The sequence below is a fragment of the Hypomesus nipponensis genome, chromosome 10, assembly GCF_054491055.1.
Source record: "Hypomesus nipponensis isolate SF chromosome 10, ASM5449105v1, whole genome shotgun sequence".
Taxonomy (NCBI): domain Eukaryota; kingdom Metazoa; phylum Chordata; class Actinopteri; order Osmeriformes; family Osmeridae; genus Hypomesus; species Hypomesus nipponensis.
The window spans coordinates 18,491,069-18,517,375 of record NC_140370.1 but is presented as its reverse complement, the minus strand read 5'-3'; the positions used below and the strand labels follow the sequence as shown (position 1 = coordinate 18,517,375).

At 49.4% G+C, this 26,307-nt stretch overlaps 1 protein-coding gene across 4 annotated transcripts; it reads left to right on the top strand.

The window, feature by feature from the left end:
• Positions 1 to 1,231: 1,231 nt before the first annotated feature.
• On the top strand, positions 1,232 to 25,182 carry LOC146272185 (microtubule-associated serine/threonine-protein kinase 3-like). Of its 4 annotated transcripts, none has more exons than XM_084707234.1 (27): positions 1,232 to 1,659; positions 2,785 to 2,873; positions 3,345 to 3,417; positions 4,469 to 4,489; positions 5,609 to 5,687; positions 6,228 to 6,400; positions 6,509 to 6,584; positions 7,402 to 7,608; positions 8,827 to 8,928; positions 10,785 to 10,932; positions 11,047 to 11,102; positions 12,288 to 12,373; positions 13,007 to 13,215; positions 13,390 to 13,528; positions 13,902 to 14,034; positions 16,677 to 16,842; positions 16,934 to 17,035; positions 17,257 to 17,379; positions 17,540 to 17,661; positions 17,755 to 17,915; positions 19,081 to 19,199; positions 20,235 to 20,426; positions 20,499 to 20,719; positions 22,656 to 22,778; positions 23,019 to 23,155; positions 23,264 to 23,475; positions 23,710 to 25,182. In XM_084707234.1, the coding sequence occupies exons 1-27, from the start codon at positions 1,565 to 1,567 to the stop codon at positions 24,633 to 24,635; spliced, it is 4,290 nt and encodes a 1,429-aa protein (XP_084563360.1). In that variant the 5' UTR covers positions 1,232 to 1,564; the 3' UTR covers positions 24,636 to 25,182. The 4 variants fall into 4 exon arrangements, with proteins under 4 accessions (XP_084563360.1, XP_084563359.1, XP_084563362.1 ...); XM_084707233.1 differs by having other exon boundaries at positions 23,261 to 23,475; XM_084707236.1 differs by lacking the exon at positions 4,469 to 4,489.
• Positions 25,183 to 26,307: the final 1,125 nt, after the last annotated feature.

Genomic DNA, 26,307 nt, shown 5'->3' with positions numbered 1-26,307 from the left:
TATTTATAACTGTATACTCCAGTAGTATTATAGTATTACTGTATACGCCAGTAGTATTACAGAGTATTACTGTGTACTCCAGTAGTATTATAGTATAACTGTATACTCTAGTAGTATTACAGAGTATTACTGTGTACTCCAGTAGTATTATAGTATTTCTGTATACTCCAGTAGTATTACAGAGTATTACTGTGTACTCCAGTAGTATTATAGTATTTCTGTATACTCCAGTAGTATTACAGAGTATTACTGTGTACTCCAGTAGTATTATAGTATTTCTGTATACTCCAGTAGTATTACAGAGTATTGCTGTAGATTCCAGTAGTATTATAGCATTACTGTATACTCCAATAGTATTATAGTGTAACTGTATAATCCAGTAGTATTACAGAGTATTGCTGTAGATTCCAGTAGTATTATAGCATTACTGTATACTCCAATAGTATTATAGTGTAACTGTATACTCCAGTAGTATTACAGAGTATTACTGTGTACTCCAATAGTATTATAGTGCAACTGTATACTCCAGTAGTATTATAGTATTTCTGTATACTCCAGTAGTATTATAGTATAACTGTATACTCCAGTAGTATTACAAAGTATTACTGTGTACTCCATTAGTATTATAGTATTTCTGTGTACTCCAGTGTTAGAGAGAGCCGCTGCCAGTCATGTTCCCTGCACACGGTCTTGAGCCACTCCTGTGACAGCTTCTCTGCAGGATGTCTCCTAGCCAAGCAGATGCAGTTCCACTGCCCCAACCAGTTATCCAGCGCCGGGGGCAGAGAGGCAGGAGCTGAAACGATGTCTAGCTGTGATGGGAACCAAAAATTAGGCTGGGTGGCGGGGTGACGCTAACTGTTTCAAAATGTCAACAGAACGACATTTAACTGGTCCTAGGCTGTGTTCAAGCCCCCTGATTTCTATAGGAGTTCCTGGGCTGTAGGATGTTGGGTTAGGGGTTAGCCTGGGCTTTAGGATGGGTTAGGGTTAAGCACGGTAGACGTAGACCTATAGCCGACCCCTACAGTAGCCCTATAACTACTTAGACCTCGTTTCTAGCAGTGGTAGTTAGTGTGAGACCTGATGTTGTACGGAAATAAATCAGTGTGCAGGCTGGAAAGCTTTCCCGCAGAGCAGTGGGAATTCCTGCCAACCACACGATCATACTGAGATCGCTGTACATAATGAGCACTTACATCCTTTATGACAACTTCCCCCCTCCGTCCCTCCTCCGCTCCGCTGACAGCGCTGCGCTGTGTCTGCCGCTGGAAACTTTGTATCACTGGAAACGTTATGGCGATAAAGAGGCTAGCGTCCGTTGAAAGACGAGAAAACGTTTAGTTGTATCAGAGGAATTCAATAATACGACAATGGCTTTAGCGGTTGTTTAGTCGACCGGAGTAGTCATCATGGAAATGGGGCCAGTTTGTGACGATCCTGCAGGAGACAGACTGGGACGTCTCGTCGAGGACATTGTGATGGATTTGTGACTAGCTACGTTTCCGAACATTTTTAAGACTTTATCTTATCGTCCTGGACCAAGTTTTACCCCACATCGCCCATGACAATCATGTCGGATCAGAACTACTATTGGACCGTCTTGCCTAGCTACAAAACTAGTTTTGTAACTGGGGCCATGATGAAACGATCTAAAAGGTAACCTGATGTTCCATTAACTTAAGTCTCTGGAATGATATAGGGCCTATGGCAAAATTGTTTGGCCAACAGCATAACGAACAGCACAATGAAGGTGAAATAATGCGAAATACTAGCTAATCTCAGATAGCCTATCTGTTTCTGTCGCAGCCATTGTGTAATTCTCTGACCCTGATGTTTCAACGGCTAGAACAACAAAGTGTTGATCATAGACCGGCTAGTCATTCGCAACTAAAACAAACACACGCCAGCGTTTGTTTATTATTAACATCGTTTCTCGTCTTGTTTTCACACTCATTCACTTCGCATCGCGCAGACTACATCCGGCCACTTTTTGTTTCCGACTCTGGAACGTGGCGGGGCGGACTGAGCGTTATTGTTGTGGAGATTGTGTGTTACGTCCAGCGGTGCTTAATGGACACAGTGTCCTAATGCATCTCATCTATGTAGGCCTAGTTATGAATAGAGGCTTGACTACACGCGCGACCAGCCGTTTATAAAATAGCAGTACGTTCTTGTACTTGATACATGATATCCACTCCTTCACACAGTGTGGAGGGTGTGACATCACTGCTCTCCACAGCTTTTTCAGTGGCCTCTCTACCCCTGCCTGCTTTACAAGGATCTGGGCCTTTGCTGGCCTCTAATCGGCAGGGGGTTTGGGGTTTCTATCTGTGTCTTCCTGTCTCTGTTGACATGTTGGTGTCATGGTGACCCAGATCCTTCAGGGCCTGTCATCATCTGAACTCATCCAGAGTTAGACATCGCTCTGATTGGACGATCCTGACTTACCAGCACTCAACCCTAACCCTTAATGAGACAGACAGACAGACAGAGGGACAAGGTTCAGGTTGAATACATCAAGGTTCAGATAACAACATCATCACAATGCAGGAGTTTGGACTTCCTGGGACTTGTGGTAACTCGTTACCTATAACAACAGAACCCTAAATGGTTGCTGAATGTCACTCCTTAAAAATAAAACGCTAAACGGCTCCTCCCTCACATATGGATCCAGGTTGGACCTCCTGGTTTTAACTTCCTGCTTTGTCAAGTGGCCAGTCAGGTGATCAGTCAGCTGACCTACCATTCAGATGTCTCATCTCTCCTCTGTGTTCACCACAGTTGCCGTAACAACAAGAGGAGAAGTCTGGCAGTTGGCACTCCCTCACCCACTCTCTCCAGACCCCTCTCTCCACTTCCTCTCACCACAGGTACCCAGTCTCCACTGTGCTCGCACGCCCCACAGACAGTAAATACAGCAGACTCGTTAGTCTGATGATAAGACTCACACACACACACACACACACACACACACACACACACACACACACACTCTCACACACACAGAGACAGCCCCAGACAAAGGCACATACACACACTCTCACAAACAAACACACACAGGCAGCCCCAGACACATCTGACCACATGATGCTGTGTTATGAGCTGTTTCTGCAGCAGCTGACAGTCAGAGCTATTCTGTGGTACAGCTGCTGTAGGCCTGGTGTGTGTGTGTGTGTGTGTTTGAGTGCACAGGCAGTTATTTACTGGTGTTGCTGCAGGCCTGAAGATGAGGTTCATTAAACAAGTTGCTTTCTATTTAAACTGCCCTATGATTATCATGGTATGTGTATGTTCTGTGTGTGTGTGCAGTAGAACTGATCCAGGGTGTGTGTGTCTTTCAGCTGGCAGCAGCCCATCGGACAGCCCGAGAAATGTCTCCACCTCCGCCTCAGCTAACTTCCAGTTTGCTCGCAGGTGAGACGCCACACCCTTCCACACACACACACACACACCTCGCCTTCCACACACACACACCTCGCCTTCCACACACACATCTAGCTCCTCCTTGTCCTCCCTCCCCTCTCCTGACCAGTGCTGCACTGCAGTATTTATGCTTTCGCTCATCGGTGCCTCTCGTCCAATCGGATCACTGCATTCACATCTTGAATACACCATGACACTGCATAAACTCATATCTCATTATACAGACACCATGACTCAGCATTGATACACTCTGAAACTACATATATACACTACCTAATTGTATAGATGACACAGCATATATATTGTAAAACTACATAGATACATTACCTCACAATATAGATGACTCAACATAGGTATACAGTTGTGGCCAAAAGTATTGGTAGTGACATACAGGAGGAGGGGTACAGGGAGGAGTAGGAGGGGTACAGGGAGGAGGAGGAGGAGGGGTACAGGGAGGAGGAGGAGGAGGGGTACAGGAGGAAGAGGAGGGGTACAGGGAGGAGGAGGAAAGGTACAGGAGAAGGAGGAGGGGTACAGGGAGGAGGAGGAAAGGTACAGGAGAAGGAGGAGGGGTACAGGGAGGAGGAGGAAGGGTACAGGAGGAGGAGGAGGGGTACAGGAGGAGGAGGAGGGGTACAGGGAGGAGTAGGAAGGGTACAGGAGGAGGAGGAGGGGTACAGGAGGAGGAGGAGGGGTACAGGGATGAGGAGGAAGGGTACAGGAGGAAGAGGAGGGGTACAGGAGGAGGAGGAGAAGGGGTACAGGAGGAGGAGGAGGAGGGGTACAGGGAGGAGGAGGAAGGGTACAGGAGGAGGAGGGGTACGAGGGGAGCCTGGCACAGACAGTATTGGAAAACAAGCATGGCTGTGTGTGTGAGTGTGTGTGTGTGTGTAAGAGTGAGTGTGTGTATGAGAGTGTGTGAGTTGGTGTGGATGTTTGTGGATGACACCATTCGGATATGAATACATAGAGGCAGGAAGGACACACACCACAGACACCAAGGCGATGTCTGTCTGTCTCACTTTCCATCTTCCTCCCCCAGCCACCTGGCTCGTACTGAAAGGTAAGGTCTTCTCTCTTCCTGTTTGACTCTGTCACATGTACAGTCAGGTGGAGGGATGCAACGATTATAGATTTTGATGGTAAGGTTATAGTCTGAGGAATAATCACGGTTTCACAATTATTATGCATATTACATCCAGTATTTTACAACACTAGGGATGTATAAAAGCACTTGAACACTTCTGGTCAGTTTTTTTCGATGACTTGTATGCATTGGTCAAGCCACGTTTTCAAAACTCTTCACACAGTGAGCAAAACGGATGTGTACGTGGATCAAACTGTGAATAGTTTTTCACTGCTTTCACACAAAATGCATTTAATTACCACATTCTCAAAAATCCATGAAACTCTTTTCTCATTCATACTGCACTAACTGCAAAACACTATTTATAAACACTATTTATAAACACTATTTATAAACACTATTTATGAACACTTTATAAACACTGTTTATAAACACTATTTATAAAGCTTTTTATAAATTATAAACACTGTTTATAAACACTATTTATAAACACTATTTATAAACACTATTTATAAACACTGTTTGTAAACACTATTTATAAACACTATTTATAAACACTATTTATAAACACTGTTTATAAACACTATTTATAAACACTATTTATAAACACTGTTTATAAACACTGTTTATAAACACTGATTATAAACACTGTTTATAAACACTGATTATAAACACTATTTATAAACACTGTTTATAAACACTTTATAAACACTGTTTATAAACACTATTTATAAACACAACTCTTAACAACATATTCAAATTCGAATTATTGCATGGTGTGCATTTCCACACATGCATGAGGGTGAGAACAGAAACACTCGGCCTTTACGCTTAGAAACACTCGGTGTAGCAGAGCCTTTACGCTTAGAAAACCCGAGACGTTTTAAATCACGTACGTTTTCAATTTCCTTTACCCTCCAGTCATTGACGCTGCATGCTGAGAGTCTGTCATTGTTTACTGATGTTTACTGATGTTGATGTTTATGTTGTATGTGTTGATGTTGTTCTCGATGTTGTGTGTGTTGTAGATTAGTAGTTTTTTGTGTTGCGGGGTTAGGGTTAGTGTGTGGTGATGTTGTGTGTTGTGTGTTTCAGGGCGGATGGAAGGAGGTGGTCAGTGGCCTCTGTCCCCTCGTCTGGTTACTGCAGCAACCCCCCAAGCTCCTCAGTCTCTGTAAGCACCTAGGGTGCTCCGCTATCCAGGACACACACCCTGACCAGAACACACACCCTGACCAGAACACACACACCTTGAACAGAGCACACAAACACACACACACCCTAACCAGAACACACACTCTGACCAGAATGCACAAAAATGACCCTTTGAGGCATGCAGTCTCTGGCATTCTGCTGTACAATTTCCCAGCATGTAACTCTGACAGGGCAAAGCATCTAACACAGAGCTGACTGGCTGGTTGATTGGCTGACTGGTTGATTGGTTGACTGACTAGTTGACTGTCAGTTATTCAGACTTTAATCCCCACTTCTCTTAGCTTGCTTTATTGAACAAGCCCCTGCTGTTACAAGTTTAATATTCACCTAGACCAGAGGCCTGTTAATCTCACACTGTATTCCTCCCCTCCCCTCCCCTCCCCTCCCCTCCCCTCCCCTCCCCTCCCCTCCCCTCCCCTCCCCTCCCCTCCCCTCCCCTCCCCTCCCCTCCCCTCCCCTCCCCTCCCCTCCCCTCCCCTCCCCTCCCCCTCTTCTCTAGTCCTCTTCCTCCTCCCAGGAGCTTCTTCACCAGCTTCCCCACCAGCCAACTGTGGACGACCTCCACTTCCTGTTCAAGCACTTCCGCAGCTCTGAGAGTGTAGCTGATGACGAGTCATCGGCCCCGCCCCCCACCTCAGCCCCGCCCCCCAGACTGCGTTCTCGCAGCCTCAGGTAACTTTATTATACAAGACCATCAAGAATAATAACTGTATAAAACAAGAAGATTCAGTACAATTACTTTAATATCCAGGACAGTAATTTAAGGTCTGTGTTTCTCAGTCCCGGGCGCCCGTGTGGTTCATTTGATAACGAGATTGTCATGATGAACCACGTGTACAAGGAACGCTTCCCCAAGGTGTGTACTTCCTGTCTCTCCACATCTCCTTCCTGGTTCTCCAAATCTCCTTCCTGTCTCTCCACATCTCCTTCCTGTCTCTCCACATCTCATTCCTGATTCTCCACATTTCCTTCCTGCCTCTCCACATCTCCTTCCTGCCTCTCCAAATCTCATTCCTGCTTCTCCACATCTCATTCCTGCTTCTCCACATCTCCTTCCTGCTTCTCCACATCTCATTCCTGCTTCTCCACATCTCCTTCCTGCTTCTCCACATCTCATTCCTGCTTTTCCACATTTCCTTCCTGCATCTCCACATCTGCTTCCTATTTCTCCATATCTCACTCCTGCTTCTCCACATCTGCTTCCTATTTCTCCACATCTCATTCCTGCTTCTCCACATCTCATTCCTGCTTTTCCACATCTCATTCCTGCTTTTCCACATCTCATTCCTGCTTTTCCACATCTTCTTCCTGCTTCTCCACATCTCATTCCTGCTTCTCCACATCTGCTTCCTATTTCTCCATATCTCATTCCTGCTTCTCCATATGTCATTCCTGCTTCTCCACATCTCATTCCTGCTTCTCCACATCTTCTTCCTGCTTCTCCACATCTCATTCCTGCTTTTCCACATTTACTTCCTGCCTCTCCACATCTCCTTCCTATTTCTCCACATCTCCTTCCTGCTTCTCCACATCTCCTTCTTGCTTCTCCACATCTCCTTCTTGTCTCGCCACATCTCCTTCTGTTCCCTTGTGGCCAGCTGTCAGGCCAGCCTGTCAGGTCAACAAAGTTGTGTGTCGGGCATGCCTGTCAGGTTAATAAAGTTATGTCTCAGGCCACGGCGCAGATGGAGGTTCGTCTGCTGGCGGTGCTGGAGGAGAGCTCACGGGAGGTGCTGCCGCTAGCGGACGGCGTGCTTGGCTTCATCCAGCACCAGCTGGTGGAGCTGGTCAGAGACTGCCTGGACACGGCCCATGGAGGCCTCATCTCCTCCAGATACTTCCTGGAGCTGCAGGACAAGCTGGACAAGCTGCTGCACGAGGTAGGGCTCCTCTTAACAACCATCATCCTCATAATAACAAGCAGGTAGGGCACCTCTTAACAACCTAGATCCTAATCAACAGGATCATGCTCTAGATACATCTCCACCCTCCACTTCAGCTGTGTTTTCATGACTGGAACACTGGAACACTGGAACACTGGAGCACTGCACTGAGGCAGTGGTGGTGACTGGTTCCCTGCTGTGTTGTCAGCCTGTACTGCATGTCAGGATAACGATCCAGCAGGATCCCTTACATAATGATCTGTTACCCTAACCCAAACCGTTCCATTGGAGAGATGCCGAGGCCATGTTCTCTGTGATAACTGTACCCTTCTATAGACCGAGCCTGGTGCTAACCAAATGCAATGTGGTGCTAACCACATTGCATTTATACAGAGAGTCTGGGCTCAGTCCATTGACAAGCGTTAATTTCCTTGAAGGCGGGTACTCTGTTGAAGTTTAAAACTATTGAATCTAGGCGTCAAATGGCTGAGTGGTCGGGTTATTATTCAGAAGTTTGCTGGTTCGATTCCCGGCCATGCCAAATTCCCGGCCTTGCCTCTGGGGTAATGTCCCTGTACTTACTGTAAGTCGCTCTGGATAAGAGCGTTGACTAAATGTAAAATGTAAATGCCCAGAGCCACTCTGGATCTGCCATAACCAATCGCTAGCGTTCGCCTTAGCCACCTCCTTCACCACAAACGGAGATTGTTCTTGCTCCGGCTTTAACTTCTGGATATTTGGCAGCATTACCACAACGGACCGGATGGCTTCGCTCGCATCTTTCTCCGCCGCCATTACGGAACTACTTCTCAAACTAGGGCACAACATCAACGTTATTGTTGTCAGCCACTCCCTCTGTTCGCTGATTGGACCTGTAAAAAGTTTACCGGAGACATCTGACCAATATATTTCAAGCCCAGACGCAGTACAGAAGCAAAATTAAAATTTAGCAGAAGTACATAGGAGGGCAGAGCCAGGCTCCTATAGACCTCCATCATCTCTACTCTTTGTTTGCATTGTGTCTGGTAAATACAGACTGTTCCTAGACTCTGACCACCGAAACACTGGTAGAATTCTGCACTTCTGATCCTTAATCTGCTGCTGAAGTTTCTATATGCACTATTTGCTTGTGTCTTTGGACAAATTAATGAAATGTGAACATACTCCAGATGAGCTAACGTCCTGGCCCCTCCCCCCCGGCCCTTCCCCCGCCAGGCGTACGAGCGCTCGGACAGCGAGGAGGTGAGCGTCATCATCAAGCTGGTGAAGAGGATCCTCATCATCATCTCTAGACCTGCACGTCTACTCGAGTGTCTGGTGAGGTTAATAATATAAGCCCTGCTATTGGCTGAAAGACTGATGACCTGCACGCAGGGGCGCCGTATAGGGGGGAAAAGCTAGGACAATTCTAAGGGCCCTGACTGACAGGGGCCCCCAAAAATAGAAAAACTAATAGAAATGATCAAAAAATATAAATATATATTTTCTTTTTCATGGCACACCTGCTGGAGTGTCTGGTGAGGTTAAGTAAGGGATAATGCCCGACGAGGTGTAGCAATATCACCTGATAATGGACGATGCGGAGGCGTGAACCGTCCGACACACAGCGGATGTGGTTGTTTCCGCGGAGTCTATTATCAGGTGATATTGGACACCTCGAAGGGCATTAGCCCGCTTATACCATGGTCACTTGCCAACCGTTTTTTTTTTTTACAAACATTAATTTATGTTTTCATGCTTTTTGCAATATAAATCTAACGTTTTTTAACCTTAACCAACTCTGATATTTCTAGTCCGCTCAATTTCCTTTGGCTGAGCTATTAGCCCGAAAGCTAACGTTATGCTAGCAAGATTCAAAGGCAATGACATTGTGTACGGTTGACAAACAGTAAATATAATTTGACAATATGTTTGACAACAAGACTAGCCAGCTATCCAGCCATGTCTTTTTTCCCAAATCAAATAAAGATTTTTACAAAAAAATAATCGGCCATGTGTAGAGGGGCTACTGGCCGCAGCCCGTCTGCAGCAGATTGACTAGCGAGGTGAACAACGAATGGGATGTGAGATGAGCGGTTACGTGACACTGACACAGTAAATTCAGAAAAGTAACATTTTGCAGATAGGTTAAATGAAATATTGAAGTCACTCATTGTTGTAATGACATGTCAGCTTGTTAAAGTCTTTCGAAATTGTAAATGGAGGCTTATAAATGGAGGACTGCGTCCCTGTTGTTATGGTTACTTATTTCAGACACTTTGTACAGGCTCATATACAATGTAGCCAGCAAAATAATTTAGAACGGTGAACAGACAGATTTGCCGCAACTACGTAGGTGTCCGTATATCACCGGATAATGGACACCCCTGCAGCCAATCAGAATCGAGTATTCACCCAGTCCATGGTATAAGCCCTGCTATTGGCTGAAAGACTGATTGCATGCACGAGTGCCCTTTTATCTGTTATTGGCTAAGGTTAAGCCCTGCTATTGGCTGAAAGACGGATGAGGTGAGGTTAAGTCCTACTATTGGCTGAAAGACTGACGCCACAACTGACTTGTGTTACCTGCTTTAGATATCATAGATACAGGAAGTGAACAGGACTTTTGTAATAAGTACTTATTGATCACAGATTCTGGGAGGTTTTGACATTTCCATATGTAAGTAAGTTGAATTGGTTAATATCACTCCTCAGTATAAATACCTACCTACATACCCGTAGACCATCTGCAGACCACCTGCAGACCACCCCTAGACTCCCCCTAGACCACCTGCAGACCACCTCTAGACCATCTGCAGAACACCTGCAGACCCCCCCTAGACCATCTGCAGACCACCTCTAAACCACCTGCAGAACACCTGCAGACCACCCCTAGACCACCTCTAGACCACCTGCAGACCACCTGTAGACCACCTCTAGACCACCTGTAGACCACCTGCAGACCACCTGCAGACCACCTGCAGACCACCTCTAGACCACCTGCAGACCACCTGCAGACCACCTACAGACCACCTGTAGACCACCTGCAGACCACCTGCAGACCACCTGCAGACCACCTACAGACCACCTGTAGACCACCTGCAGACCACCTGTAGACCACCTGCAGACCACCTGTAGACCACCCGCAGACCACCCACAGACCACCTGTAGACCAGTTCTCTGCTCCTCTGCAGGAGTTTGACCCTGAGGAGTTCTACCAGCGTCTGGAGGCGGCAGAGGGCCAGGCCAGGGAGGGCCAGGCCAGGGAGGGCCAGGGCATCAAGGCTGACATCCCTCGCTACATCATCAGCCAGCTGGGCCTGACCCGAGATCCCCTGGAAGGTGACCGAACCTCCTCCTCACTAACATCCTCCTTTCCTCATTCACCTCCTCACTGACTTCCTCTTCTCTCCTCCTCGTCCTCTCCTCCTCTCTGACCTCCTGCTCTCTCCACAGAGGTGGTCCACCTGGAACACAGCAGCTCCAGCCACGCCCCCAGCGCCAGCACAGAGGTACGCTACTACAGACACCAGACACTACAGACACCAGACACAGCTCCAGACACTACAGACACCAGACACTACAGACACCAGACACTACAGACACCAGACACTACAGACACCAGACACAGCTCTAGACACTACAGACACCAGACACTACAGACACCAGACACAGCTCCAGACACTACAGACACTACAGACACTACAGACACCAGACACTACAGACACCAGACACAGCTCCAGACACCAGACACTACAGACACCAGACACTACAGACACCAGACACTACAGACACCAGACACAGCTCTAGACACTACAGACACCAGACACTACAGACACCAGACACAGCTACAGACACCAGACACTACAGACACCCAACACTACAGACACTACAGACACCAGACACTACAGACACCAGACACTACAGACACCAGACACAGCTCTAGACACTACAGACACCAGACACTACAGACACCAGACACAGCTACAGACACCAGACACTACAGACACCCAACACTACAGACACCAGACACAGCTCCAGACACTACAGACACCAGACACTACAGACACTACAGACACCAGACACTACAGACACCAGACACAGCTCCAGACACCAGACACTACAGACACCCAACACTACAGACACCAGACACAGCTCCAGACACTACAGACACCAGACCCAGCTCCAGACACTACAGACACCAGACCCAGCTCCAGACACTACAGACACCAGACCCAGCTCCAGACACTACAGACACCAGACCCAGCTCCAGACACTACAGACACCAGACACTACAGACACCAGACACAGCTCTAGACACTACAGACACCAGACACTACAGACACCAGACACAGCTACAGACACCAGACACTACAGACACCAGACACTACAGACACCAGACACAGCTACAGACACCAGACACTACAGACACCAGACACAGCTACAGACACCAGACACTACAGACACCAGGCACAGCTACAGACACTACAGACACTACAGACACCAGACACAGCTCAAGACACTACAGACACCAGACACTACAGACACGGCTACAGACACTACAGACGGCGGACACAGCTACAGACACCAGACACAGCTACAGACACCAGACACAGCTACAGACGCTACAGATGTCAGCTTTTGTTAGAGCCGACAGGTAGTTCTGGGTTGATCTGTGTGTGTGTGTTGATACGCAGGGTCGGGCTGTGGGCACCCCCCCTCGGAGGAAGCCTGTGGAGAGCGACTTTGACACCATCAAACTGATCAGCAACGGAGCCTATGGGTGAGTGTGTGTGTGTATGTGTATGTGTGTGAGTGTGTCTGTGTTCTGAGTTTGAGTGTGTGTTTGTTTGTTCCTGTTACTTTTGCTCCTAGTAATCAAAATTCTTTGAAGTAAATGGTGACATGAATGGCTTTTCGAGGAACTCTGTTTTATCACAGAGAGTTTATGTGTATGATAGTTAGCTCTTAGTTTAGTTGAGTTGCAAAACCATGAACCTCCCACCCTCCCTCCTCCTCCGCTCCCCCTCCCCTTCCTCCTCCGCTCCTCCTCCCCTCCCTCCTCCACTCCCCACTCCCCTCCCCCTCTGCTCCCCCCTCCCCTCCCTCCTCCTCCGCTCCCTCCTCCGCTTCCCCCTCCCCTCCCTCCTCCTCCGCTCCCCCCTCCCCTCCCTCCCCCTCCGCTCCCTCCTCCGCTCCCCCCTTCCCTCCCTCCTCCTCCACTCCCCCCTCCCTCCCCCTCCGCTCCCCCCTTCCCTCCCTCCTCCTCCACTCCCCCCTCCCTCCTCCTCCACACCCCCCTCCCCTCCCTCCTCCTCCACACCCCCCTCCCTTCCCTCCTCCTCCACTCCCCACTCCCCTCCTCCTCCACTCCCCACTCCCCTCCCCCTCCACTCCCCTCCACCCCCCCCTGCAGGGCTGTGTTTCTGGTCAGACACAGAGAGACGTGTCAGCGCTTCGCAATGAAGAAGATCAACCGTCAGAACCTGCTGCTGAGGAACCAGATCCAGCAGGCCTTTGTGGAGAGGGACATCCTCACCTTCGCTGAGAACCCCTTCGTGGTCTCCATGTTCTGCTCCTTCGAGACCCGCAGGCATCTCTGCATGGTCATGGAGTACGTGGAAGGTAGGAGGCTGTGTGTGTGTGTGTTAAGGCTGTGTGTGTGTGTTCAGTCTGTCTGTGTGTGTGTGTTAAGGCTGTGTGTGTGTGTGTGTTCAGGCTGTCTGTGTGTGTGTGTTAAGGCTGAGTTGTATTTAACCCTGACCCCCCCCACCTCTAACCTTGACCCTTGCCACCCAGGTGGAGACTGTGCCACCCTGCTGAAGAACATGGGTCCCCTCCCAGTGGACATGACCCGGATGTACTTTGCTGAGACGGTGCTGGCCCTGGAGTACCTCCACAACTACGGCATCGTGCACCGAGACCTGAAACCTGACAAGTACACTCTCACACACACACACACACACAGATACACACACACCACACTCACACACACACTTATGTCTGCTTCAAAAACTTCCATGGCCAGCTGGGTACCACATTGTTAGGGTTAGGATATCACATGGTCAGGGTTAGGATATCACATGGTCAGGATTAGGATATCACATGGTCAGGGTTAGGATATCACTAAGGGTGTCTAATGGTGAGGCATGTTATGACAACAAAAAGGACTAAATACTCATCATGGCTCACTGTCTGTCTGTCTGTCTGTGTGTGCCTGTGTGTGTGTCTGTGTGACTGTGTGTGTGTGCGTGTGACTGTGTGTGTGTCTGTGTGACTGTGTGTGTGTGTGTGTGTGTGTGTGTGTGCAGCCTGCTGATCACCTCCATGGGACACATCAAGCTGACAGACTTCGGTCTGTCTAAGATGGGCCTGATGAACATGACCACCAACCTGTATGAGGGACACATCGCCAAGGACACCAGGGAGTTCCTCGACAAACAGGTCAGGTCTCTCTCTCTTCCCTCTCTCTCTCTTCCCCTCTCTCTCTCCCCCCCTTTCTCTCTCCCTCTCCCTCTCTTTAACCCCAGTGTGCTAGGTTAGGGTTAGGGTTACAGTGTGGTTACAGTGGGGTTAGGGTTACAGTGTGGTTCCAGTGTGCTAGGTTAGGGTTAGGGTTACAGTGTGGTTACAGTGTGCTGTGCTCCAGGGTTAGGGTTACAGTGTGGTTACAGTGTGCTGTGCTCCAGGGTTAGGGTTACAGTGTGGTTACAGTGTGCTAGGTTAGGGTTACAGTGTGGTTACAGTGTCCTGTGCTCCAGGGTTAGGGTTACAGTGTGGTTACAGTGTGCTGTGCTCCAGGGTTAGGGTTACAGTGTGGTTACAGTGTGCTAGGTTAGGGTTACAGTGTGGTTACAGTGTGCTAGGTTAGGGTTACAGTGTGGTTACAGTGTGCTGTGCTCCAGGGTTAGGGTTACAGTGTGGTTACAGTGTGCTAGGTTAGGGTTACAGTGTGGTTACAGTGTGCTAGGTTAGGGTTACAGTGTGGTTACAGTGTGCTGTGCTCCAGGGTTAGGGTTACAGTGTGGTTACAGTGTGCTAGGTTAGGGTTACAGTGTGGTTACAGTGTGCTAGGTTAGGGTTACAGTGTGGTTACAGTGTGCTGTGCTCCAGGGTTAGGGTTACAGTGTGGTTACAGTGTGCTAGGTTAGGGTTACAGTGTGGTTACAGTGTGCTAGGTTAGGGTTACAGTGTGGTTACAGTGTGCTAGGTTAGGGTTACAGTGTGGTTACAGTGTGCTGTGCTCCAGGGTTAGGGTTACAGTGTGGTTACAGTGTGCTAGGTTAGGGTTACAGTGTGGTTACAGTGTGCTGTGCTCCAGGGTTAGGGTTACAGTGTGGTTACAGTGTGCTAGGTTAGGGTTACAGTGTGGTTACAGTGTGCTAGGTTAGGGTTACAGTGTGGTTACAGTGTGCTAGGTTAGGGTTACAGTGTGGTTACAGTGTGCTGTGCTCCAGGGTTAGGGTTACAGTGTGGTTACAGTGTGCTAGGTTAGGGTTACAGTGTGGTTACAGTGTGCTGTGCTCCAGGGTTAGGGTTACAGTGTGGTTACAGTGTGCTAGGTTAGGGTTACAGTGTGGTTACAGTGTGCTAGGTTAGGGTTACAGTGTGGTTACAGTGTGCTGTGCTCCAGGGTTAGGGTTACAGTGTGGTTACAGTGTGCTGTGCTCCAGGGTTAGGGTTACAGTGTGGTTACAGTGTGCTAGGTTAGGGTTACAGTGTGGTTACAGTGTGCTAGGTTAGGGTTACAGTGTGGTTACAGTGTGCTAGGTTAGGGTTACAGTGTGGTTACAGTGTGCTGTGCTCCAGGGTTAGGGTTACAGTGTGGTTACAGTGTGCTAGGTTAGGGTTACAGTGTGGTTACAGTGTGCTAGGTTAGGGTTACAGTGTGGTTACAGTGTGCTAGGTTAGGGTTACAGTGTGGTTACAGTGTGCTAGGTTAGGGTTACAGTGTGGTTACAGTGTGCTAGGTTAGGGTTACAGTGTGGTTACAGTGTGCTAGGTTAGGGTTACAGTGTGGTTACAGTGTGCTGTGCTCCAGGGTTAGGGTTACAGTGTGGTTACAGTGTGCTAGGTTAGGGTTACAGTGTGGTTACAGTGTGCTGTGCTCCAGGGTTAGGGTTACAGTGTGGTTACAGTGTGCTAGGTTAGGGTTACAGTGTGGTTACAGTGTGCTAGGTTAGGGTTACAGTGTGGTTACAGTGTGCTAGGTTAGGGTTACAGTGTGGTTACAGTGTGCTGTGCTCCAGGGTTAGGGTTACAGTGTGGTTACAGTGTGCTAGGTTAGGGTTACAGTGTGGTTACAGTGTGCTGTGCTCCAGGGTTAGGGTTACAGTGTGGTTACAGTGTGCTAGGTTAGGGTTACAGTGTGGTTACAGTGTGCTAGGTTAGGGTTACAGTGTGGTTACAGTGTGCTGTGCTCCAGGGTTAGGGTTACAGTGTGGTTACAGTGTGCTGTGCTCCAGGGTTAGGGTTACAGTGTGGTTACAGTGTGCTAGGTTAGGGTTACAGTGTGGTTACAGTGTGCTAGGTTAGGGTTACAGTGTGGTTACAGTGTGCTAGGTTAGGGTTACAGTGTGGTTACAGTGTGCTGTGCTCCAGGGTTAGGGTTACAGTGTGGTTACAGTGTGCTAGGTTAGGGTTACAGTGTGGTTACAGTGTGCTAGGTTAGGGTTACAGTGTGGTTACAGTGTGCTAGGTTAGGGTTACAGTGTGGTTACAGTGTGCTAGGTTAGGGTTACAGTGTGGTTACAGTGTGCTAGGTTAGGGTTACAGTGTGGTTACAGTGTGCTAGGTTAGGGTTACAGTGTGGTTACAGTGTGCTGTGCTCCAGGGTTAGGGTTACAGTGTGGTTACAGTGTGCTGTGCTCCAGGGTTAGGGTTACAGTGTGGTTACAGTGTGCTGTGCTCCAGGGTTAGGGTTACAGTGTGGTTACAGTGTGCTAGGTTAGGGTTACAGTGTGGTTACAGTGTGCTGTGCTCCAGGGTTAGGGTTACAGTGTGCTAGGTTAGGGTTACAGTGTGGTTACAGTGTGCTGTGCTCCAGGGTTAGGGTTACAGTGTGGTTACAGTGTGCTGTGCTCCAGGTGTGTGGGACCCCAGAGTACATCGCCCCAGAGGTGATCCTGAGGCAGGGCTATGGGAAGCCGGTGGACTGGTGGTCCATGGGGGTGATCCTGTATGAGTTCCTGGTGGGCTGCGTACCCTTCTTTGGAGACACGCCTGAAGAGCTGTTTGGACAAGTCGTCAACGGTAACCACTCTTTCTCTCTGCTACAGCTCTGTTGTCAAGGTAATTTTTTCGGTGTTGGTGTGGTAACGAGTTGCTATGGTATGTGTTCTAGATGACATCATCTGGCCAGATGGGGATGATGCGTTGCCGGCCAACGCCCAGGACCTCATCACCAGGCTGCTGAAGCAGTGTCCTCTAGAGCGCCTCGGCACCGGTGGGTGACTGTTCACCTGACTGACTGTTCACCTGACTGACTGTTCACCTGGCTGACTGTTTACCCGACTGACTGTTCACCTGACTGACTGTTCACCTGGCTGACTGCTTACTTAGATGACTGAACTGATTGACTGACTGACTGACTGACTGACAGACTGGCTGGCGGCTGGCTGGCTGAATTGTGTTCAAATGAACAGTGATGGTGTGTGTGTGTTGCAGGAGGGACAGGGGAGGTGAAGGCTCATGTGTTCTTTCTGGGGCTGGACTGGACTGGCCTGCTCAGACAGAAGGCTGAGTTCGTCCCTCAGCTGGAGACAGAGGATGACACCAGCTACTTTGACAGTAGGGGGCGCTCTCTCTCTCTCTCTCTCACACACGCACACAGGATAATCAGGTTTCAGACTGTCATGAATCTGGTTTGAAGAGAAGTCACAAGTTGATAGAAGTTTAAATAGTTTGTTAACAAAGCAGTGTGTGTGTTGTGTGTGTTGTGTGTGCTCAGCGCGGTCAGAGCGGTACTGTCATCTGGGTTCTGAAGAGGATGACGAGGAGACCAACGATGAAGAGCCGTGTTCCCAGAGAGAGCTGCGTCAGTTCTCCAGCGTGGCCCATCGCTTCAGCAAGGTCACGCCCTACACATGACCTCTGCATAACCTCTAAATTACCTCTGTATTACCTCTGTCTAAACCCTTACCTCTTTCACACCCCCTCCCCCAGGTGTACAGTAGCACAGAGTACCTGTCCACGTCCACTCCGTCCAATCACAGCCTGTCGTCTTCGGAGCGCAGCCACAGTGAGGAGAAGGAGGAGCGGGGGCTCGGAGTCTCTCCTGGGGAGGGACACAAGCACGGCACCAGGACGGACGGACCCAGGGGAAGGTGAGGGGAAGGGAGAGGAGAGGAGGGGGGGAGAAGAGAAAGGGGAGAGGAGGAGGGGGAGAGGAGGAGGGGGAGAGGAGGAGGGGGAGAGGAAAGGAGAGGAGGAGGGGGAAAGGAGGGGGGAGGAAAGGAGGAGGGGGAGAGGAGAGGATGGGGGGAGAGGAGGAGGAGGGGGAAAGGATGGGGGGAGAGGAAGAGGAGGGGAGGAGGAAAAGAGGAGGAGAGGAGAGGAGGGGGGGGGGGGAGAGGAGGAGGGGGAGAGGAGGAGGAGGGGGAGAGGAGAGGAAGAGGGGGAGAGGGGGAGAAGAAAGGAGGAGGGGGAGATGAGAGGAGGAGGGGGAGAGGATGGGGGAGAGGAAGAGGGGGAGAAGAAAGGAGAGGGGGAGAGGAGAGGAGGGGGGAGAGGAGAGGAAAAGGAGGGGACAGGGGGGAAGACGAGAAGGGGGAGAATAGTAGGGCTGCAACTAACGATTATTTTAGTAATCGATTAATCTGTCGATTCTTTTTTTGATTAATTGCTGAATCGGATCAAAAACCTAAAAACATAAAAGCATTAATTTCCAACCCTTTATTCAAAAACAGAACTGACAGTGCAAATTCACAGTGCAAAATGTTTTCAGAATGTGCACAAACAGGCACACAATTTCGAAAAAGTTAAGATAAGCAAGGATTAAGCTATTTTCAAAGATTAGTGATTTTCTATAATTTTATTTGAAACTTCATTGAAAAAGTAAAGGCTGTGGTAGATTGTATACCAGACATTGTTAAGATACTCTGGTGTCTGTTTGAGGTTTTATATTCATAAAAATATTGTAAAAGTCTATTTTTCAAAATGGTATGGGTAGTTTTCACCCGGTCCCTAACGCAACGCTGCAAAGTAGCGGCTTCCGAATGTGAGACCAATGTCAAATATGAAACTAACTTCACCCTGGTCAATTAACACACCTTTTCGACATATTTAGTGTGAAATGCACCCACACCTTGGATATCTTAGGTCGTACTGATTTCTCCGCCATGTGTTTCATAACGTTACTCAACAACGTCTCTCCGATGGCCTTTCCTCTACCTCCGCTCTGCTCCGCACTCAACGAAACTTTGTTGCAGCCCTCGAGAATAGAAAGGCAGAGAGCAGATATTAATCATATTAACCTCCCCCCCCCCCCAGCCTGCGCCCTAGAGCCTCCTCCAGCGCCTCCTCGGAGCGCTCCTCCAGCCCCCTGCTGATGAACAGCACCCAGAGCCTGGACACCATGCCTCGCTTCTCCTTCTCTACAGAGGACGACGGTGAGACACACACATGTATACAAACACACACGTACATACACACATGTACATACATTTACATGTATTCATTTAGCAGACGATTTTATCCAAAGCGACCTCCAAGAAAGAGCTTTACAAAGTGCATAGGTCACTGATAATAACAACAAGATAGCCCCAAAGCATTGTGGGTAGCCAAAACAAGAACACACATTGTGCACAACTAAAAAATAATAATAAGGGAAGAACCATAAGAGCATGTAGTTAAGCAAGTTACAATTAAACTACATGAATCGGCAAGTGCAAGTGTACCTGTAGAAAAGCAAGCAACAGTAAAAATAAAAATACGATTAACTAAAATAGAATATTTCGCAGCGAGTACAACAGTTTAAATCAGTTACCACTAACCAACAAGAGCAACAAGTCTCTAAGCAAGAGTCATTGTGATCCTTGAGGAAACTAGCATTGGTTTCAGCAAACCATTCCTAAGTACCGTTGTACTCCCGGAACTGCATCTTGAGCCTTCTCTTGAAGGTGGAGAGACCGTCTATGTCTCTGATGGAGGTGGGGAGTTGATTCCACCATTGAGGGGCCAGGCAGGAGAAGAGCTTGTGTTGGGACCGGGCGGTTTTGAGCGGCGGGACCACCAGGTGGTTGTCTAAAGAAGGCCGTAGGTAGCGGGTGTGGATGTAAGGCTGCAGGAGAGACTTGATGTAGTTGGGTGCTGTCCCGTTCACTGCTCAGAAGGTCAGTATGAGGGTCTTGAATCTGATGCGGGCCGTTATGGGTAGCCAGTGGAGAGAGATGAGGAAGGGGGGTAACGCGGGAGCATCTGGGTAGATTGTAGACCAGGCGTGCCGCTGCGTTCAGAATCCTTTGAAGAGGGCGGGTTGCGCATGCTGGGAGACCGGCGAGCAGTCGGGGGGAACGACAGGTACAGCTGCGTGTCGTCAGCGTAGCAGTGGTAGGAGAGCCATGGGAGGTGATGATTGGTCCATACACTCACACACAAATGTATACACACACAGACACATCAGTGTGTAACCACCTTCTCCTCAGACGGTGTGGTGTCAAACCTACGTCGGATCCGTCTCCGTAGCAACAGCACTGGAACGCGGCCGTCTTATAGGAGAGGAGCGTCCAGACGCATAACCCACCAGCTGGATGCGCCAGAGAAGCCCCGCCCCCCTGCCAGCTGCAAGGTCCCCAAGTCCGCCTCCGTCTCCAGCCTCTCTCTCGTCATCACCACGGGTAACTAGCTCCTCCCCCTCTCTCTCGTCATCATCCCGGGTAACTTGGTCCCTAACCGTCTCCTCTCCCCAGACGACCCTGGCGGCCCCCCCACCAGCCCCAAGTCCTCCCTGTCGCTGTCGTCAAACCCGTCCTCTCGGGACTCGTCCCCCAGCAGGGAGCTGGCGCTGGGCTGCAGCCTGCGCCCCCCCCTGGTCATCCTCAGCCAGGGCAGGAGGTTCGGCTTTGCCTTGCGAGCCATCAGGGTTTACATGGGAGACAGCGACATCTACACCGTTCATCACATGGTTTGGGTGAGTAGGTCACATGGTATGGTTGAGTCAGAGTTAGGTTGGTAACCATAGGTGCGTTTGACTTCATGCAGCGCCGGCGTCGTCTGCGGCGTTGCATGAAGTCGGCCAATGTCAAACGCGCCTCATCTTGTCTCAGCTGACTAGCTGAGATGGGGTTAAACTTTACTCTGTTTCTGGTGCATAAAAAAACTTTCCTGGACTGGAATCCTATGCTGTACATGCATGCACAACAAACGTAAGCTAGTCTACGAAACAACCATGGAGAAAGGCAGAAGGCCATTAAAAAAAATATGATTACTTTTTACTCTATTGTACTGTGCTCTGCTTTAATCTACTCATTTTTGGTTTCTCTGTTCTCCTCCCCCTCTCTAATCTCCTTTCACTGGGGAAAAAAAAGGTATGTTATGGAGGAGACAGAGGGAGTTAGCGATGTGGACACGTCTGAGAATAGAGACATTCCTCATCACCGATGGTCATATATGGTATTTTACAGAAAATAAGCCACATTTCCTATAAACCATATCCCACCAGAATGGGAACTGAAAATCAGTGTCTAGGCCACACTGGATTATAAGCCTTCTGTTTACTTCCGCTATAACCCTTTCACATTGGACAGGTTGGATAACCATCTAACTAGACAACATTCACAATCAGGGTGAAAACTCAAATTATCTAAACTACAGACCATAGCATTGCATATATAAAAGCAGAACGAACACAACATTAGAACTCCAAACAGTGCTTATCTAACTAAGCTAATGCCCTTAACTGCGTATCTTTTCATCTTGCCGCGGGGCATTCTGGGTACCAATAGCATTGTCGCTACAATACCAAGCAATGCAAGAGTAGGCAATCTTACAGCATTGTGAAACACACTTCGGTTGTGGATAGTATATCCAGACTTTAAGCCAAGTCACTCATTTAGTGGCAAAATCCATTGTCATGTCTACAAAATTATTTTAGATATAGTGTCAGTTTAGCTAGCTTGCAAATCCTGAGGATAGTCTACTGTGGCAGACCTTTCTATGTTCAATGGAAAAGGGTGTTTTGTCCCTCGGGAGTTGCCTAGGCACGATGCTGACCTAAGCATTACGTGAAGTCAGTGAGGGCTGTTCGAATAGAGAAGTGAAATACAAGTTGTGAAAAGAGACCCCGTCTGTGTCTTATTGTCCACACGACCATATCAAATTATATCTCAAATGAACCTACAAAGAGCTCGGTTACACAACCGAAGTTGAATTAGCCAATGTCGTTAACAATGCTAGCTAACGTTAGTTTGCTAGCTGTATAACATTTCACTGGGCCTTGCAGCTATTAGATTTACTGAAATTATTATGAAATGTTAGTTATGTTCTACTAGCCATTGGCCTGCTTTAGCAAGTCACTGTATTTTCAAGCCCAGATAGTGTAACTGAGACACAGTGAATAATTACTCTTTCAAGTAATAAGCGCCCGTTCAAGTGTTGAGCATTAAATTAGCTACACGGTCTGTAGAGATCTTGGGACAAAGCCGCTTTTTTGTTCTAAAACAGGGCTATGCGCCTCTTCGAAATATAAGCCGTACAACGACAAAAAACTGTAAAATCGGGGTACAGGCTGCTGCTTTATTTCAGAAAAATACGGTATGAGGAAGATGTTTGAAATTGTCGGTGTCAAAAAGGATTCCTGGCGAATGCACTGTGTGTCTATTGTGTCTTTTTGTATTATTGTACTAATATGATGTGAGATCTAACAAGTAGTAGTAATGTCTACTTTTTACTGAAGTAATTTAACTTGAGTGTGTTCAATACTTCAACTTTTACCAGAGTCTTTTTAAACACGAGTACCTGTACTTCTACCTGAGTGAAGGATGTGTGTACTTTTGCCATCTCTGACCATGTATGTTGCTTTAGATAAAGGCATTTGCAAAATGACAAACTGTGTTGTGTGTGCGCAGTGTGTGGAGGATGGCAGCCCAGCCCAGGAGGCGGGGCTGAGAGCTGGTGACCTCATCACCCAGGTGAACGGGGAGTCTGTCCAGGGGCTGGTGCACACCGAGGTGGTGGAGCTGCTGCTGAAGGTACGTACCATGGCAACTGCTGCTGTTGTTGACCTGCAGAGCGTTACCACGGCAACTGTTACGTTATTGTATAAGCGAACTGTTGTTGTTGCCATGGAACCTATTCCATGAAGCAAGTTTACCGAATAAGCCAGGTTTATGTCAGGGAAAGTAACTAAGATAAGCCTGGCTTTATCGGTAAATGTCCTTTATGAAACAGGCATGTCCAGAGCGCTAACTGTTGCTGTTGTTGCTCTTTAGAGTGGTACCAAGGTGACACTGCAAACCACAGCTCTAGAGAACACCTCCATCAAGGTTGGACCCGCACGCAAGTCCAGCTACAAGGCCAAGATGGCTCGACGCAGCAAGAAGAGCCGCAAGAAGGACGGACAGGACAGGTAGAGGAGGGGTTAGGGTGAGAGGGGTCAGGGTCAGTACGGGGAGGAGTTAGGGTCAGTAGGGGGAGGAGTCAGGGTGTTGAATCCTCGTCTCCATCTTCCCAGTAGGAGACGCAGTATCTGGAAGAAGCTGTCCAAACAGACCTCTCCTGCTCCTCCTCCTGCTGGTGCTGCTCCTCCCATGCACAGTAGCAGGAGCTTCTCCTCAGGCTTCCAGCCGTCCGTGTCCTCCAGCGACAGCCTGTCTGGCTCCCCCACCCAGAGCCTGTCCCCTGGGCCGTCCACACCCTGCTGCTCCCCTGCGCCCGACCACTCTGGAGGTGAGGCCTCCAGCACCGCTTCCACAGTCTAGAAGACCTTATCACCCTTCAGACCCTTAATGAAATGAGAGAGAGGTAGAGAAGAAGGGGGAGGGGGAGAAGGAAGGAGAGAGAGAAGGAGGAGGGAGTTGGACAGAGGGAGAGAGGAACGGAGGAAGAGAGAGAGAGAGCGGGAGAAAGAGAGGAAAGTTAGAGCCCTTCACAATAATCTGTCCTCTGTTGTTTTTTTTGCAGACTCAAACTCTCCCCAGAGCTCCTCCCCCATTTCCAGCTCCCCCAGCTCCCCCGCCCCCCAGCCCCGCCCCAGCTCACTCCATGTGATGGGTCGCTACAGCAAGGGGGGGCGCTGCAAGTCTACCAGCAGCATCCCCCCCTCTCCTCTGGCCTGCATCCCTCCTCCCCAGCCCCTCTCCCCCCAGTGCTCCCCCTCCACCCTCCCGGGACTCTCCAAGGGCCTCCACAGCCTCCACGGGAAGTCCCCCCCCACCCTGGTGCGCCATGCGGCCCGCCCCCGCAGCGCTGAGCCCCCCCGCTCCCCCCTCCTCAAAAGGGTCCAGTCCGCCGAGAAGCTGTCGGGGGGTTACCACGGCGACAAGAAGGCATACGCCACGCGGCACCACACCATGGAGGTGCCTCTGTCTGAGGGGGAGGGGCTGGAGGAGGAGGAGGGGGGGGAGGAAGGGGCCATGGGGTTCATGTGTGTGGGGGAGCACGGTCACCAGGGGCGGTTCCACCTGGGGGGGCCGAGAGGCATGCGGGAGGGGGGCGGGCCCGGAGAAGTGGTGGTCATGAGGAGGCGGGCCCTCACGGAGAGGAGGGACTCCTTTAAGAAGCAGGAAGCTGTGCAGGAGGCCAGCTTCGACAACCAAGAGGCCCAGAGTCCCACCCTGCCCTCCACCCTGCCCCAGAGTCCCACCCTGCCCTCCACCCTGCCCCAGAGTCCCACCCTGACCTCCACCCTGCCCCAGAGTCCCACCCTGACCTCCACCCTGCCCCAGAGTCCCACCCTGCCCACCCGACAGCGTCAGAGTCCCAGGCAGCAACGCTACAAGGCCTCCTGGATCAACCAAGCCCAGTTCGAGTCTGGCCCGGAGCTGTCGGGGAGAGGAGTGCAGGGCTCGTCCCAGAAACCTTGGCCCCGAGGGAAGGACCCCCTCTAGAGGTGGAGGGCTGGAGGTGCAGAAGATATCAGACTGGTTCCTCTCTCTAAGCTCCATGGTCCTGCTTATCTGGACATCCTAACATTACCGATCCCAGACCATGACTAGGGTTAGGGTTAGGTAGCTCCAGGCTGTCAAGAAGGACCATGTGACAGTTGGCATGTTGTGAGCCCTGTTAGCCATCCCACTGTAACTACCACATTGTAGAAAAGAAAGTTCCTGTGCCAAAGTGAGTTATTTTCCTGCTCCTGTGTTTGGCTTTCTTTGGTTTGAGGGTCATAACATGCCCACCTGGATCTAATGGATTTTGTAAGTATCCTTTTTTATGAAGAAACCTATTTATGATGTTTTATGCTTTTTAGGGTTTGTTTTTCTGGGGCCCTGAAAATGCAGCCATATTTCTTTGACCGTTGTTGTGAAATTGCACAAACCATCCTATAGTACTAATGGGAATATTACAAGTTGAAAACAAACTATTATAATTATTAAATGAAAGAACAATGATTCATTGTGGTCAAAGAAGAAAAAAAGAATTGATTTTTATTTGGTTTTATTTTTATTTGGTTTTTATTTTCTTCAAAGATGTGGTTCCCATCCTGAGATGTTGTTAATGTAAATAGCGCAAACCTGCTCTATGCCTTTCACTAAATAGCAACATAGCTAGCAAGCCAACATGGATGACTGCGTCTTCTGGGGAACCAGGGATTACAAGTTCAAAGGTTAAAGGTTGTATATCCACTTTTCTGCTCTAGTTAACCAGCCCCTTGTGCCACTGCATGAAGTTGTCATAGCAACTACTTTAACAGGTACAGGCATGTAAGACGCAGATGCTAGGGGCTGTAAATCATGCAACCTGCCAACAGTCCAGCAGAGCGAGCAAGCACTTAGCATCTGGACCAGGAGGCTTCCTCTAGGGTTTGTTGACCTTTCACTGCTGAGGCACACTGAGGGGGAGAAGACTGAGGGGGAGAAGACTGAGGGAGAAGACTGAGGGGGAGAAGACTGAGGGAGAAGACTGAGGGAGAAGACTGAGGGAGAAGACTGAGGGAGAAGACTGAGGGAGAAGACTGAGGGAGAAGACTGAGGGAGAAGACTGAGGGAGAAGACTGAGGGAGAAGACTGAGGGAGAAGACTGAGGGGGAGAAGACTGAGGGGGAGAAGACTGAGGGGGAGAAGACTGAGGGGGAGAAGACTGAGGGAGAAGACTGAGGGAGAGAAGACTGAGGGAGAAGATGGAGGGAGAAGACTGAGGGAGATGACTGAGGGGGAGAAGACTGAGGGGGAGAAGACTGAGGGAGAAGACTGAGGGGGAGAAGACTGAGGGAGAAGACTGAGGGAGAAGACTGAGGGAGAAGACTGAGGGAGAAGACTGAGGGAGAAGACTGAGGGGGAGAAGACTGAGGGGGAGAAGACTGAGGGGGAGAAGACTGAGGGGGAGAAGACTGAGGGAGAAGACTGAGGGAGAAGACTGAGGGAGAAGACTGAGGGGGAGAAGACTGAGGGGGAGAAGACTGAGGGGGAGAAGACTGAGGGGGAGAAGACTGAGGGAGAAGACTGAGGGGGAGAAGACTGAGGGGGAGAAGACTGAGGGGGAGAAGACTGAGGGAGAGAAGACTGAGGGAGAAGACTGAGGGGGAGAAGACTGAGGGAGAAGACTGAGGGGGAGAAGACT

What these genes read in the sequence shown, in the direction of transcription:
- LOC146272185 (XM_084707233.1), top strand. Translation starts at nt 1,565, where the DNA reads ATGACAATCATGTCGGATCAGAACTACTATTGGACCGTCTTGCCTAGC. An exon ending in CACCTGGCTCGTACTGAAAG is followed by an intron (nt 4,490 to 5,608) that starts GTAAGGTCTTCT and finishes TGTGTGTTTCAG; the next exon opens with GGCGGATGGAAGGAGGTGGT. An exon ending in TGCGCCCGACCACTCTGGAG is followed by an intron (nt 23,476 to 23,709) that starts GTGAGGCCTCCA and finishes TTTTTTTTGCAG; the next exon opens with ACTCAAACTCTCCCCAGAGC.